The 17,932-nt window shown below is 27.3% G+C and overlaps 1 protein-coding gene across 2 annotated transcripts in view; it reads left to right on the top strand.

Moving 5' to 3' along the window:
* LOC413024 (carboxyl-terminal PDZ ligand of neuronal nitric oxide synthase protein-like) overlaps nucleotides 1-17,932 on the top strand; it is a 30,436-nt gene that overhangs the window by 2,858 nt on the left and 9,646 nt on the right. The window contains exons 2-6 of one of the 2 annotated variants that reach the window (XM_396475.7): nucleotides 3,682-3,829; nucleotides 8,451-8,522; nucleotides 8,610-8,699; nucleotides 9,346-9,407; nucleotides 9,688-9,796. In XM_396475.7, coding sequence (XP_396475.5) covers nucleotides 3,722-3,829; nucleotides 8,451-8,522; nucleotides 8,610-8,699; nucleotides 9,346-9,407; nucleotides 9,688-9,796 — 441 coding nt within the window. In that variant the 5' untranslated portion in view covers nucleotides 3,682-3,721. The remainder of the gene's footprint in view (nucleotides 1-3,681; nucleotides 3,830-8,450; nucleotides 8,523-8,609; nucleotides 8,700-9,345; nucleotides 9,408-9,687; nucleotides 9,797-17,932) is intronic. The other variant, XM_026441692.1, reaches the window with a different exon arrangement.

Below are 17,932 nucleotides of genomic sequence, written 5' to 3'. Positions count from 1 at the left end.
TTTGTTGTTAAAGATTTTTTGCTGAACCAATAAAACAGCTTTCAGAAAGTAGAGAATATTTTCTCTCATATTTCAGTATTCAGTATTTATATATTTATTATTTATATAAATTTCAATATATCCATCAATATAAAACAATATATTAATACATTGTAAAGAAAAAAATTATTCAATAATTTATTAAAAAAGAATGAAAAAAATTAATTTCATTTGAACCTAACCATTAAAGCATTTCTATAATACATATGCATATATTTATCCTTTGTTTTCTTTCTCTGTCATAATAATATTTCATTAATAGAATAAAACAATTCTAATGTACTTTGATAAATTAATTTTTCAAGTAGATAAATAATTCTATGGACACACGTATATTTCTTTGCTAATGGTATGGAAGAATATTTGGATAAAACCGTAGGTGCCATATGCAGCAAAATCACTAGATGGCCTTACGTGGTCTGTAAATTCGTTTATAAACGGAACCAGTCAACCGAATAATTCCAGTCGAAAAATAACCACGGTCTATCCTACTTCTATCGGTTTTTTCTTTACCTTTGCTCTCTTGCGTTTTTGTTTTTTTTTCTCCTTCATTCCTCCTTTTATCCCTATGGTTTCAAGGCTTTCTATAACGGATGTGACTATAAAATTATTATTAGAAAAATAAAATATTTAATGAAGAAAATTATTAAAGATAATTTATTTTTTTTTTTATTATGTATCAATTTTTATGCTTGAATGCTTTCAAATTCTTATTTATTTTTATTTATATAATTTTCTGAGATAGTTAAAAATAATATAAATTATTTTTGAATTCCTTTTAATCTCTTGATTTAATGAATTTTATGTAACTTCTGTGATTTCACTTTTCCAATATTTTTCATTTTGATACTTGCAAACTTTATGTATCTATTAAAATCAATCATCTTTAATGTGAATTCAATATATTTTTTTCTTTTATTATGATATAACATTAATATTTGATAATCTACAATATAATATATATCCTTATCTCATTATATTATACTATATGCATATGTTACATCTACAGTGAAATTTTTATATTTATTATTAATCCATTTCTGAAAAATATTGAATGTCGAATTGGACGAATATTAAAATTAATTTTCAGCGTTGAATCAATAAATAAATAGATAAAAATTTTAAAATTTATTGGGAGGAGCAATGATTGCAGAAATTTTTTAATGATGAATATAAAGATTCCACTACATGTATATATATCTTTTTTCTTATTTTCTTTGGCTGTTAGCAATTTAAGTGCAACATGCTGCACGTGCCATATAATTGGTCTAGAGGCAGCGCAGTCGAGCATGATTTTGTTCTCGCGAGGGGCTAATGGAATTACCGCCATGATAAAATCTTGGCAAGTGGACTGTACGATTGATACACTAGACTTCTTTGCCCTTTCCTCCCTTCTTTTTCTCTCTTTCTCCGCTTACCTTGCGGGATCGTTCCTCCCCTCGAAGTTTTATTTCTCATAGTCTCACGCGAGGAGATCTTAGGATTTCTTCCAACCCTCCGACAAGTAATTTTTACGAGTCTGTATATCCTTTCGATGTACTTTGAGGTGTTCGTGTAGCGAATAGTTTTCGAAGGGGGAGTCGAGAATACGAGGGATATGATTAGGTTTATTAAAGATTTATTAAAGTGGAATATGAGAGATGATGTGTAAAATGTGATAAATTTTTAAATTTTCATTATTAGTAGTGAGTTGCAATCATGATTTTTGATTCAGAATCTGTCCATTCTGTGCGACTTAAATTTAACAAAAGAAAATTATATTCTTATATCGAAGTCATTTCTCTTCTTTTTCAAAAGGCTTTGTGATAAAAATGTTAGATGTATTGTTAAGAAATTGAAAGAAATAGGGATAGAAAAAGAAAAGTTAATTTACTAATATTTTAAGATATATTCAATCTACAATCCTGTATCATTTTTCTTATTAAAAAATTAAAAATATTATTATAATATAATAACATAATATTTTTAGTTTTACTACAATCAGTCGTTCATTTTCCAAATCTAGTAATATTGAAAGATACATGTGTGCAAACAGAGAATCAAAGGAAAGCTTTCACGATAAAGGACAAGCCTGGCACCTGGCAATTCTTTGTCGTGAATGAAAGACAACCAATCAGAAGGAAACTCGTGCTTCCAACATAGGCATAGCAAATCGACCTCGATGCTATCTTGAAGCTTCGAGCATATACTTTTTGTTCAGTCGAGTGCGCAACTCGATCAAAAAACGTCAACCATAGCTCATACTCATAGCTGACCTTGAACGTGGTTCATGCTACAGCGTGTGGATGCATAGGCTCTATCTATCATTCAATTCTTAAATTTTTTTTATTTTGAACAAAGCTTTAAATTATTTAAGAATTGTGCATATATATATATATATTATATATATATAATTGTATACAATATATATTTTCAATAACAGTTCAGAATAAATATGATTTTTAATTAATATTATTCACTCTAGATCTAAAAAAATGAATACTAATGTTAAAAAGTACCATAAAAGTAATAGATTTAAAGATATTAAAAGATCTCTTCTGCTTACAGATTGATATTATAAACTTATTGATCTAAAAATTGTGGTGTTATGAATATTTATTTATGCTGATAGAAATAATAAGCAAGAATAGAGAGATTTTTATTATTAAATGTTTTTAATTATCAATCAAATAATTGTAAATCTTCTCTATAATAAAAGAATCAAAGCAAAATATTTGAATTAATGTGATATGATTTATTTGAATACATTAGAAGCTTCACTTTCTAGTCTATTGATGTGACATTCTTTTAAAAATTTTTAAAAAATATATTTATTTAATTATTCATACAATCAATTTTTGTTCTATTTTTTAGTATCAATAGTAGCACTAATTTAATATAGTTTTTTTGATGAAAATGAAACTAAACACGACTTCAGCTGGATTATTTATAATTTAATTTAGAAAATTTATAATTGTCACCTGAATTAATAAATATTGATTTCTTTTGTAATTATTTTATCAATAATACAAATGTTTTATTTAAATATTCAATTTTTAACATTTTCTTCCAGATCTCAAATGATAGTTGAATAAGAATGAAGGCATTATAGGATAACTTATATTCTTTATCTCTTACTTCAATTTTATCGTCAATAGAATCACCTATATATCTGAGATATAAAATTTTTTCTCTTAAATAGAATGTCAGGAAGATTAATAGCTACATAAAGATCTTCCGTCATTGATTTCCTGTCGAAACTTAGCTACACCATTTCCTGTCTATTAGTCAGCAAGATGAAAACCTATGTCACGATGATTATAGATATTTCTACTTCAACAGATATAAATATTTAACACTTTCTATATATAAATTTGATACTTCATAAAGAACAAAATAAAATTTTATCATTTTTTTTCTTAGTAGAATTAAACAATCTACTGACAATAACTGTTAATTTTAAGACTTCAAATCCTAATTTTCCTATAATATATAAAATTAACAAAACATTCTTGTATTATTCTTTTTTTATTGTTAATATGTACATAAAAAATATTAAAAAAAGAACAATACCTCTCTGTGATCAAACGACTAAATTATTTATATTTTCATTGAAAATTTTACAATAAACACCGAGTGATAATACGTAGGCTAATGTTTCAGCTAGACTGGACGAGCATAATCGGATGAAGTTGGGCCAAGCATGCCCTCTAAGAAGCAATATAATCTCGTACATAATGACGAGTACGACACGAGGATACCACTGCACAGTGAAGAGGCATTCCACCGTGGAATTGTCTTCCATGCCAAGGTAATCATCGTTAAATACTTTCCAATTTTCTACGTCAACATTGTCTGAACGCGTGGCTGTTCTCAGCCTTTCCCCATTTCTGACCATTTCCAGGGAAAAAGTCACTGAAGCAACCGTCTTATTGATCAACGTTTAATTGTTCGATTATAGGACAACCCTATATCTATCGATACTGGCATTGGTTGGTTTTAATTTAAGAACTCGTTATATCGGGAAGGCTACTATAATGCGTCACATATCTCCTTGTATCAAATATATATATATATAAATTTATTTTAAATTTGCAGCAAATACAATTTATGATTTTTCTATCATCTACCAATATTTATGACTTCTTTAAACTTTTCTTTAAACTAGAAACAATGAACGGTCCAGTCATGCGCAAACAATTTTAAATCATTTCCTGTACAATAATGCCTGAGAAAACGGAAAATGGAAAATGACTAAAGAGTTTCCTTATTTATTCGAAACGGGATTCTATTAAAACTTGTACAGAGTGAAGTTTCTCTCTCTAAGAAGCAATCAATCCAATCATAATATTATTAAAAAGAACGGTAAAATATTTTTTGATATTGATATGTTGTGATCAAACGAATTGTCTAATAGAAAAGAAACGTTGAATATATAATATTCTTCAAATCAAGAAGAATATTATCGAAAAAAAATTGTTCAGATTTGAAGAGATCATCATATTTTAGATTTATGGAATCATATTTTAAGAGATAAAAGGAGAAAATGTAATTAGAAATTAAAATGCATCCTCCTCATCAGTTGATGTTTTTTCCTCTCTTTTCACTCTTCTTCTTATATCGTTGCTTAACAAATATCTTGAAAATATTAAAAACTTATGATTAAAAATTTAATTTCCATTTTTTTTTTTCAGATCAATCTTAGAATTAATCGTAAGAATTAACGAGGAAAAGTTGCATTCTGATTTATATTTTCTGAAATTATTATAGTGGAGAATTTTTTATATCGATACAAACGTTAATTTCTAAAGAAGAAGAAGAGGCGTGTCCTTTTCGAAATATGCGATTGTTAATTAGTCGTGCACATCAATGCAAGATAGTTATTTCGCAGGAAATGAACATTAAAGCTTCGAAATACGATTGGCTAAGAAAAATTGAGCTGAGTTAAAATGAGAATGGAAATAGAAATTGTCTAACGGAACTTTGCATTATATTCTGTGATCATAATAGTATATACAAAGTAGAAAATCCTCTCTTTAATATTTATTATTTCAATCTTCATTAAATTAAAACATAGAGCAAATATTTCTTTTAATTTAGATTGAAACAAATAAATTTGATTTACAAATTTTTATTTTTTTTTTTTTCAATTTAGAACAAAGTAAATGTATGGGTGATCGAACTTTTATCTTTTCTAGTGTTTTTCTAGTGTTTTTCAATTGCACCATCTTTCATGTTGATTCCTTTCCAGAAATATTTATAAAAGGAATGTTGCTATAATTTGGTACGCAATTTAATTCGTTCAAATAGCTGCATAAAATCATTTCCAAGAAATATAAAAGAATATCATTCTGTAAAACCGATTTATTTTTTGAAAGGCACATCTGCGTGCTGCATAGAATGACACATAACCTATATACAGGTTAATGTTCGATAAATAATGTTCAAATAATTGCCAGACTTATACTTTTTTCCAATTTCTAATTTCTAAAAAACATAACCTTTTTACTTTTTCAACGTACTCTTCGAAAGTCACGTGACGTTACGTCTTTCAACGCCGCGAATTTTGAATGATGATATCGACCAATCGCTAATAGCGATCATTCATATAAAGGAAATGTCGCAAGTAAAGCATCACAGAGTTTGTTATCGTTGCTACGAAACGTTAAAAATCAATATATTCATTCATTTCTTCGAATATTATACGTTTACGAACCTGTATATATTTCACGTGTTATGATCGATGGAAAAAGTAAGGAAAAGCTCTAGCCAACTTTCGATCGATCACCAGCGCACGTAGTTCAATGCAACAATCGCGGCAACAACGCGACAAAACGCGGGTATTTTTGATCAGTAACACGACATCGAAATACGGAAAGAGAAACAGGACTGTGACGTCATTGTGCACGTGTTTATTTGAATCGTGCACGTTCGTTTCTCGGAAAGGTTAAAGCTTTCATGTTCATAAGCTCGTAAAGCAGCTTCGTAAAACGGTCACTTCGCAATGGAAACATCGCGGCTATTCGCGGTGTTCTCGAACTGTTCTCCTCCCCTAAAACATTCCGTTTTACGCGCTGTTCGGTTCCAGTACCGATTGCGCCCTCTACAATGCCATATTATTTCAAGAGGAAGTCACATATCAGTAATTTAATCTGTTCAATTTTATTTTATTTTTATTCATCCAATTGAATTTAATCCAGTATTTTTCATTAAGAAATAATTCTTTCCTTATTTGTAAAATTTTTTCCTTCTTCTTATATGTTTTAATATAAAAATTTCAGATTTAAATGCTGTTTTCTTGTATTTATTTTTTTCTAAATTAATCTCCGTCTTAAATTTATTTCTGGATTTTTACTTTACTTCACATTTCAAAGATATAATATCCTTCAAAGAGAGAAAATAAGCTGTCTTTGGTTTCTTAAATTTAAAATTCTTAGGAACTTAATAAATTAAATGAAATATTTTTAAAATTATATTTATAATAATATATTCGTTTTATATATTTTTATATATATATATAATAATTTATATCAATTTTTTTTAATATTGATACATCTTGACGTGTTTGTAATTTAAATTAGAGATTTTTTTCTGTAATGTTAACGAAAATTCATCGTTGCAAATCAATATATATTTTCCATATTTTATATTTTCCCTATTCTAGGGAAATTTTTCCTTTTCTAGTAAAATCATAATAATTTTACAATTGTAAAATTGTACTATTTCTTTTATACAATAAAAAAATTCTAAATATCTAAAAGATTTGGTTCAAATTGTATTTACATTTCTTTTATACTTTTAATATAAAACAAATATATCTTTCTTTTCAAAAAATGTTTTTGCATAATAATCCTTTTTCATGACGTAAAAAATATACGTGATTCTCGATTAATATTATATAAATATTTATAGCTTTAGTCACCTATGGAATAAGAACAACACACCTTCGAACAGCTATTCTTTGGCGTATCTGTTAAAATATTTAAAACGAGACAGGGAAAGAGGGATAGCAGTCGATTGCATTACACTTTGCGATCGATCTCGAATTCGAGTAACTCGATCATTTCTTGCGCGATACGTGGGAGGTAACCACGTGTGCAGAACACGTGGTCAAGCCATCGTTTTAATGGGGAAATTCTAAATACATACGTACGCTATATATATATATATATACACACTATATATATATTTTAGCTATGCATAGCATTCGATTTATACAATCTCGTGCAATCAATCTTTAGAGTTTTTAAATAAAATTTTGATTTTTTTTTAACAGAGTGATGGAATACTATATTTTAAACATTTAATTTTTAATCAATTTAGAATGCTACGGAATTCTATTACAGAATTAAAAAAAAAAATTAATTAAAATTTCACGAATATGATTTCATCTTCTTAAAGTAAATATTTTGTCAAAAATGAAATATATAATCCATTGTATATTTATTAATTGTGTCTCATTATAATATTCTTTACTTTACATGAATGAAGAAAGAAATATTAAGGAAATTTTCCCTTTAATTATTTTATTTACAAAACTTTTCTTACTGCTTTTGAAGTTGAAAAATATTTTTGATCTTTTATTAGCATTTCGAAATCGTTAAAGAATCAAAGGAATTATCCATGTATGCGATTCCTTTTTTAATTCTGATAATTCTTTATTCGTGTTTTCAATATTCTGTCTTACTATCTGTAAACGAGATACGTGAATTTCCCTTGATTCAGTTCAATAAATCACTGGCCGAATTCAAGCACGTCACTACATTTAGCAAACCTATTTCTGATTATCTGCTTTTGATCTTTAGCGGGCAATTTCTGACCGGCCAGTCCAACTATGTTGGTTGTTGGTGTTTCTAAAACAGTAGCAGAAGTCATATGTTCCTTGTATTCATTCGATAAATCATCCTGTTTTCCATTATGATTTCTTATATTATATATACATTCTTATATATATACATACAACAAAATATTTTTCATATTTTAATTCTCTATAATAAAATACTATATTTTTAACTTTTGTAATTTATTTCAAAAATTATCTACCATCTTAGAAGATTCTACAATTTCTTTATATCTCATAAAAAATAATAAATTTCATATGATTCTCTAACACTATTGAAATTTCTATTCAAATTGTTGACAATTGTTTTCTACTGTATTATCCAATGAAATATAATGTATATTATATACATAATACAATATCTATACTATACAAGTTCCTTAAAATTCCCACTTTAGAAATCTGCATCAATAATCGATTAATTTCTGTACACACATAATGCATAATTAATGCAATATAATAAAATAATTAAAAGAAAATTACAGCAAGGTAATACAAAATATGGCAAGCCGGTATGTGGAAAAGGAACAACAAGTACGTACTCTCTCTCTCTCTCTCTCTAATTCTATTTCCTTTGTTCGTTTGCCCGTAGTTCATCGGCTCTATGGAGGTTCCTCGACCGACCAGCCGAGTGGAGATCGTGGCGGCGATGCGAAGAATCCGCGTGAGTTCGCATAATCTGTAATTAAACGTGCGGATGCCCTCGCGGGCCGGAATGGTTCGTTTATTTCAGCCTTATTCTTGTCTCCAGTACGAGTTCAAGGCCAAAGGGATCAAAAAGAAGAAAGTGACGCTGGAGGTATCCGTGGACGGGTTGAAAGTCACTCTTCGAAAGAAGAAGGTAATTGTCGTGTACTACTTATCCGACTGGTTTGTTGGCCATTGCGTGTCCTCGCTATCCCAGTGAAAATTAGTTTTCTTTCTCTTCACGCAATTTTTAATCCTTCTTATTTTTCTTTCGATATTCGTCTCCGTAATATCGTATTATATTTTATATCGATGTGTAATTATTCTCGAATTAATTCTCTTTTATAATCAAGTTAAAGATTTACGAGAATCGCGTAATTCGTTGAATGTAAAATATTAAAAAATTTAAAGAGATCAATTAAGAAATTTTATACTAATATTTTACTTTTTGTTGTATTCGTATATTCCACGAGTATATTTAATCATTTTGCAAGAATGATGCGTTCTTAAAAAGTGAAACGTATCGCGTGTACACATATTTTGGAAATGAGATGAGAGCCAAATTTAAAAATGGAACATTTATATTCTTCTTCTTTAATTCAACGTGTAATTTATCATTCTACTGCCGCGAGCATTATAACAACACTTCGCAAGCATTTTTAACATTTCTTTCTCAATGAAGTGTTATATTCTATGCGAGACACGCTATTCTAAGCTACAATTTCCTCATCCAAGATGATACACGTCCGTCCTACGTATCATGGGATTAATGAGTCGTTACTTGTCCTTTGTTTCCACAGAAGAAGCAACAGCAGTGGATGGACGAGAATAAGATATACCTGATGCACCATCCCATATATAGGTAAGCTGAATCGCTCGCCTCTCTCATGGGAACATCCTGCGTGTATTCTTCTGAATACAAGAACAAGTTTAGCTCCTTCCAATTACACGACTTCCGATTAATTCTTAATTGAATTACGTGTAAATGATTTTTACTTATCATTACTTCCATGCAATAATTTTGTTATATTAATTTTGTTACATATTTTTTTACTTGTTTTTAAGCTTTTCATTTGGAAGTTTTTAAAAATTGGAAAAGATTTATTAATTTATGCAATTTGGTTTTCTTTACTGTTTTACAGGATATTCTATGTCTCCCATGACAGCCATGACTTGAAAATTTTTAGTTACATTGCCCGGGACGGTAGCAGTAATACATTCAAATGCAATGTCTTCAAATCTAGCAAAAAGGTAAGTTTAGATTAAGCAATTTAAATAATTTGTGCATTACATTGTAGAAAGTTTTAATTACTTTGTATAAATCAGAGTCAAACAATGAAACGATATAAATTAATCAGAGACGCGTGTCAAAAATCTTTAATTCTTCAAACTTTCAACTTTAATTCATCTTTAATTCTTCAAACTTCTTCAAAATAAAATTTGAAGAAAATTTTCTAAATGATTCGAAAAATTTTGAATTTTAAAATTCAAGAGATGCGTGCCAAAAATCTTTAATTCTTCATACTTTCATCTTTAATTCATCTTTAATTCTTCAAACTTCTTCAAAATAAAATTTGAAGAAAATTTTCTAAATGATTCGAAAAATTTTGAATTTTAAAATTCAAGAGACGCGTGTCAAAAATCTTTAATTCTTCAAACTTTCAACTTTAATTCATCTTTAATTCATCTTTAATTCTTCAAACTTTTTTTTGTAAATGATTCGAAAAATTTTGAACTTTAAAATTCAAGAAACGCGTGTAAAAAATCTTTAATTCTTCAAACTTTCAACTTTAATTCATCTTTAATTCATCTTTAACTCTTCAAATTTCTTCAAAATAAAATTTGAAGAAAATTTTGTAAATGATTCGAAAAATTTTGAATTTTAAAATTCAAGAGACGCGTGTCAAAAATCTTTAATTCTTCAAACTTTCAAAATAAAATTTTCTAAATGATTCGAAAAATTTTAAAATTCAAGGGACGCGTGTCAAAAATCTTTAATTCTTCAAACTTTCAAAATAAAATTTTCTAAACGATTCGAAAAATTTTGAAATATTAATCGTAGTTGAACTATCGTTTTTACACGGCAGTGAATAGTCATCAGGTCATAATATTATGTGGTACACGTGCAATCTGTGTGTCGCCTGGCATTTTATCAAGTCACGTTATTGTAATTCTATAAATAAACGAGCCATCCCTCTCCACCTCTTTCATACGCGTATACACACGAATACTTTTGCTCTACGACTTTTCTTCCACTTTTTCTCCCTTCATCCTCCTCTTTTTTTCTTTTCTCGATAAAGAGCTTCCTCTTTTCGTCTTGTTCCACGTTTCTTTCTCCTTCGAGCGCAATCATCATTTAGGTTTCCTTCGATAAATCTTCAGGGCAATTTACGTGAATAAAGGATGTTACGTTATTTCTTATTACCGTGTCTTAATGGATTTGTGCTTTCATAATAGACTTCCGAAGATTAAACTTGTTGAACCCATCTCTTCAAAGGAAATAGAATCTAGAAAGCGAATCAAATGTAATTAAAATATCAAAGAGGAGGAAATATAGATTACAAGTATAACGAAGAACTTGTAAAATATTGATACAACCATTCTCTAGCTTGATAAAAAGATTTACAAAATCACTTTGGATTTCCATTGTACATCATTCAATTCTTCTCAAGCAATTCTTTTTAAAGATTCTCCAATTTTATAATCATCCAAATATTTTCCTCATCATTTGAATATATATATATATATATAATTATTTCAAATTTTTCCAGTGTTTTATCCAATATATTCCAATACATATTTTATCTAATATTTTACAAATCTTCTTTTCTAAATCATTAAAAGTTTTAAACATTTTTCAACATCAAACTCTTCTGCACCGAACACGATTCGTTGCTTGTCAGAGCTATTATTGTCGTTTGGTCAAAGGGACGAGTAGAGTGGCGAAAGAGAGGCGAGGAGGGGAGAGGGGACGAAGTCGCAGAAGGGAGCAGAATGCACCTTCTCTCGGTCGAGATCATGGGCGCCCGGCTTCGGAAGATCGTGTGACGATAAAATTGCTGGTATAATGCTCCATCCACACTGGCTCGTTTACGGCATATCATAGGTATTACCGGTTTATTATAATAAACGTTCGCTCTGCCTCGTATAATTTTACGTTCACTTGGAATGGATCGCTACAATTAGGAGAGGAAAATTATACGGCCGTGTTGCATCTTCGTTTACTTCGAATTTTCTTTCACGTTTTCTTACTCTTTTTCTAGGATATTAAAAATACTTCGTATTATTTAGTTTTTACTTGACAGGATTAGCATAGTATGAAATCATTGTACAAGTCTGTAATATTATATTGGTCTTTTAACTTCTTAAGAGAATCCAAGAATTCTCTATCTTTTTAAAAAGTATTATTTATTATATTAAGAATTATATTATATTAAGAAAGGATTGATAAAAATTTTCAAGGGAAAGATCACTTTTGTGAAAATTTGTAAATCTTGTTTCTTTCTAAGTATGAGATGAATATCTAAAACATTTCGAATTAAAGTTTCCTTTCTTTTTTCCCTCCTCTTCATCATCTTCTTCATCATTGTTTTATGAATCGTGTATCGTTTACACGACACATCTCTTTCTACTGTATATTAAAAATGAAACATTCTTATCTTCATATTTATATTTCAGTATGTAATTTATTATTGTTCTTTTTATTTGCATTTTCTTTTCTGACTTTATTTATGATGAATATAATGAATTTTTGAGGCTCAGTAAGATTAAAATTCAGGAAAGCAAAAAGAGAAATGAAGTGAAGAGAAATAAATCATAGAAGAAGAAAGGCGAGAATTTATATACTTTTAAATATAAAATGATATTAGTCATTCGTTTTAATCTCGAAGAACAATATCTGAAAGTCAACGGAGAAAATTTCGTCATTTTGTGTTCTTTACCTTATTTTCTTCGTGCATGGAAACTGGTGCAAGGAAAGGAAATTGCAATATTATTTAAATTTTTCTTTTAAAACAAAATTGTACGACAAATTGTAATCGCAAAGTCTTGAAAATTATTCGAAGATCAAAGTCAAGTCGGTTAAGTGCACTCACAGGGAAAACGAGGAGAAGAGGCTCGATTTCGAGGAAGAACAGCTGAAATTAGACAGGCTGTGTTGGTCAACGAACTGTAACGCCGAACCACTATTGATTTCTTTATGGACAACCGAGTGTTGAATATTTGATTCGTGTAAGAGGGAATTAACAAGATGAGAAATCGTTTGACACAAAATAGCCTTGGTTAATTGTTGTTGAATATTCGAATAAAATATTTTATAAAATATATATTTATAATTATTATAAATATATTAATAATATAATTATTTAACACTTAGAAAAATATATAATTTAATATTATATTATTAAATTTATTATTAAAAATTTATAATTAAATACTAAGTGTTAATTTTAACTTATTATTTAATATTACATTATCAAATTACATATTTAATAAATGTTATATTTTATCTCAAATATATTTTTCTAAATGTTAAATAATTATATTGTTATTTTAAGAGATAAAAAGATAGTTTACATGATTAATATAATTTAATTAATTAAATTATATATTTAATAAATTTTATCTCAAATATATTTTTCTAAGTGTTAAATAATTATATTATTATTTTAAGAGATAAAAAGATAGTTTACATGATTAATATAAAAAGTGATATAATAAAATAATATAATTTAATTAATTAAATTATATATTTAATAAATATTATATTTTATCTCAAATATATTTTTCTAAATGTTAAATAATTATATTGTTATTTTAAGAGATAAAAAGATAGTTTACATGATTAATATAATTTAATTAATTAAATTATATATTTAATAAATTTTATCTCAAATATATTTTTCTAAGTGTTAAATAATTATATTATTATTTTAAAAGATAAAAAGATTAATATAAAATAATATGATTTGTACGTTAACTGGATAATTTTAATTAAAATAAATATCCAGTTAAATTTTATAAATTTTATAATTTCTTCTCGAGATTATTATATCGTGTCATTAGATGGAGATTCGTCAATTGGGTACGTTTTACGTCATACACGTTGTCAAGGTGTTAATTTTAACTTATACAGGAGTTGGTTTACAGGAGCCCATCGGTAATAAGCCGTTTTAAAAATATTTCTCAGCGAAACTTCGGTATGATTCGTCGATCCCCGATGCTGCGTTTGCGCGTAAATTCTCGTCTGAAAATATTTTGAATACCAGTGGCGCGTAGTTTAAATTAAACTTTAAATAAAATTATTGTTCCTGGTGAATTTGAATTATTCCAGATGATTTTCACTGGATATTTTATTTAAATCAATTGATAGAGTTTACTATATTTGAATAATAAGTATCTGGATATCTGGATATATTTGTATATGCTAGAATATACTTTAAATATCCTAGATAAATCAAGCTACTATTATTTTATTTAATTCAATTATTATTTCTTTCAAGTATATGAACAGAATGTTCTGATATGATAAAATTATATCTTTATCTACATGTAACTTATTGAGTTAATAAAAAATTAGCTTGCAATTACATTTTATTTCAATAATGAACTAATAATTTGATCTAAAAATGTAATTGTAATTTAATTTTATTATATACTTATTTCCAACTTTATTAGATATTCATTTCATTTTTTGTTTGGTTTTTTCTTTTCGTCTCAAGCAGAAATTAAAATTTTATATGATATTATTTATAAATTTAAGAAATGGTAGTCTAGAAATAAAACAAACTGTACTGCTAGAATCATGTCGAAGAAATGTCTATGTACCATGTGCTAATGTTTAATGTTTCGTGAATATCGTACTATACAATTCTTGAGAAGAGAGAAAAGAGCTTTTTCTATTTTTCAAATGATTTTGAAAAAAATTTCATAGCAGATTATTCTCTCTCTGATTTTTTTTCTTTTTGAAATTTTTTGAACAATTATCATTCATTTAATTTTTATTTTTAACGTTAAATGAAAGATGGAAAGATTAAAAAAAAATGAGAATAATACTTGTACATAATATCTATTCTCTTTCTTTTAAAATCTTGAAATAAGTAATTCCATCTCTTAATCCATCATTGGATTTTACAGCAAGGATAAAAAATGGTGATTCAATAATTAACAAAATCGTTAGAAAAGATTTCGTTACATTGAAAATGTTATAATAACAAAAGTAAAGTATACGAAAGATTCGTATATCAATTTAAAATACTTCAAAAGTTATTGGACAAATTTACGATGAGTTTACGATCCCTATGCTATACGAATAGTGAGAAAAATGTATATCAGATGTCGTCCCTGTTCCAAATAAAAATTTTATCGTTCACGTAATCCCTTTTCTTTTTTACATTTTCATTAGCACATACATAACCGTTTCTTCTTTAATACGAGTTTCACGTTAACAATAAAACTTAAACTATCATTTATACGTGTATATTCCAATAAAAATATAAAAATAATAATTAAAAGTAGAATATACATCAGGAACAAATTAAAGAAATTTATTTTATTGTTTATAATCCAAAGTTTATGTATCGATAAATTCACAGATATATCTATTAATTGTATTATTTATTCAAAAAATACGTTCATGCATAAAAAATTTTATTTCTCTACGATAAAATTACTCTTGTTATTTTATCTCTCCTTTTTTTTTCTTTTTTTTTTTTATTCCAATGTGTAAAGATAGATCAAATTCGTTACATAAACTTTGATGTAGCGACGTTTAAAGATGTTTGGCCGTCCGTTAAAGTTCAAGGCCTGTTGTAAAACTTTACTGAACGGCGATTTGTCGTCTGGGAAATAAACAGGATTGAGATTTGGAAAAGTGATTCGGTACATAAGCTCTCGTTCGAGACGTTTTACTGCAGCTAAAAGTAAACAATTCCGAGAATGAATTAAGCTCTGTGTACTTTTGCCTTACATTGTAGAGAAGTAACTTTCCTTTACGAATTACGACTGAAACTATTGTCAATTTCCTTTTCGTGTAACAAGTTTCTGTAACGATTCTCGGATTTCCAAGATCAAAATTAGATAAATTCAAATGTACGTTTATTCTGGAGATAAAAAAAGAAAGGAAAATTTCTCTCAATGTTTGAAAAGAATGATAAAAATTTTATAAAATGGCAATAATCTTTCAAAGATACAAAGTCATGTTATTATTTATTAATCGATCTAAAAATTAAATATTTGATTAATATTAGAACGATCAACTCCTAGCTTTTCGATTAATATTAAGAAATTAATAAACCTAAAATTGATTAAATTTTATCATAATTATACATTGAATGGAAAAATAGAATAGAATTGGATTTTTTAAAATGATATTTAACATCATTTTAAGCATTTTACGAATAATTCAAAGTCATTTTGGAGAGATAGAATAAATTTTAGGAAAATAGAAGTTTTAAAACACTTCAGGATATATTCGTGGAAAACTTTCGAGTAATAGATCGTAGGAGTCAAAACAAACGCAAAATTTGTATAAATTTCGATCGAATTATTTATTAAGTTGTAAATAATTGAAGTTTGCTTTGACGAAGCGAGATAATAGATAATAGAAAGAGATAGCTCTATCCTTTATCTCGCCTCAAATTGTTTATATCTTAATAAATGAATCTTAATCGACGTTTTTTATATTTCAATTTTTTGTTTGTTTTGTCTCCATAAATATATTGATCTTTTAAAAGTAATCCTTGTCACAAAGTACATTCTTTATTAACTATCTACAATTTTTTAAATGTTAAAATATTATTATAATCCATCTTGATCATTATTCTGGAAAAATTATAAAAATTTTGAGATTTATAGATTAATTTTGAGAATTTTTCCATTTCCTTTTCTGTCTAAATTGTGAAGGAAAAATAAAATAAAAAAAAAAGGAGAAGAAAAAGTATTCGATTCGAATAAATTCATAATAATTAATCACCAGATTCACTTTTGTTCACGTTTCTAGAATTAATGTGTTTTGTTATCGTCCATAAGGGAGGAAATACGAGAAGAGTAACGAGTAAAATCGCTCGACCGAATTACTCGCTCTAGTTGAAGGATGCTCGAAACGAGCACAGTGAAACGTAAATTTTAAGCGTTGCTTTTCCGTGTTGTAAAAGCTCATTTGCACTTCCCTTTTTTTTTTTTCCGTCTCTCATTTTCTATCTTTTCTTCCTTTTGCATTTTTTCATTGTTTCGACTCGCTTAATGACAGAACAGGAGGAGCAAGAGTTGGAAAAGAAACGGAGACTAGTTTAGCTGTTGAAAGAAATGTGCAGAACTTGGTCAGCTGTGAAGAAAATTAATGCAACAAATTAATGGAAGTAAAAGAAGATAACATAAGATTTTAGCATATATTGAAATTGTGATGCAAATGTGATAATTGAAGAAGAATGAAAGTTATTAGATTGTTAAGTATTTAAGAGAGGAAACAAGAACAGGAAATAGCAAAATTCTGATTGGTATTGTGAAATTATAGGTTAAAGTTTCTTAGTTGAAGAAGATAGAAAAAGAAAAATGAAGAGAGATGCAGGAAGAATTGTTGAAGAGTAAATGATGAAAGGACAAAAGAATTTACAAACTGTAACAAAAATCTAATTATTATAACGAAACTGAATTGATTAAAGATGATGAAGAGAAGAGGAAATGAAAATCAATGAAGAGGAATTATGTGAGATTAAGAGGATTATGTTAAAGAGGATCTAATAGAGGAAGAAAAAGTTTACAGGAAGTACTAAGTTTTGTAATGAAGAATAAAGTAATTAAAAAAAAATACAGTGAGAAAAATGAATAAAGACAATTGTAATGAGAAGTATTAAGGAAAATGAGAAAAAGAGGTGAAAAAATCTTTTAATAGGATTAAAAAATAAAACAAGTTAAAATCACTAAAAAAGATTATGATAAGATAAAGATGAAATTTATAATAATGTTTTTCTTTAAACCAATTTTACTTTTGGTGTAAAAGATGAAATTGATTTTGAAGAGAAAAATAATAAAGAAAATTATCTCTTTATCATTGGTATGCATGATTACTGAAATAGAATTGGAATTTTTCTGTTTGATATCAGTGTAAATTATTTAAATTGAATAATTAATTTGTAAAATAATAAGAAATTCTTTAAAACAATGGAACTTTGAAAAAGACCTAATTTGAAGATAGTTCATAATTAATTTTAATTGATACATAAAGTGTGAAATATATGTGTAATAAATAGCATTAGAATGCATATGCAGTAATTAGAAGTAAGATGAAGCCTGACGTAACATGATATTGATTGAATTCCTTTGTACATACAGAATAATTAAGGAATATAATGGCGTATACGTACAATGTGTACAGAAGCATGGATGAGA

The sequence above is a fragment of the Apis mellifera genome, linkage group LG1 (assembly GCF_003254395.2).
Source record: "Apis mellifera strain DH4 linkage group LG1, Amel_HAv3.1, whole genome shotgun sequence".
Lineage (NCBI taxonomy): Eukaryota > Metazoa > Arthropoda > Insecta > Hymenoptera > Apidae > Apis > Apis mellifera.
This window is presented reverse-complemented; position numbering and strand designations above follow the sequence as displayed.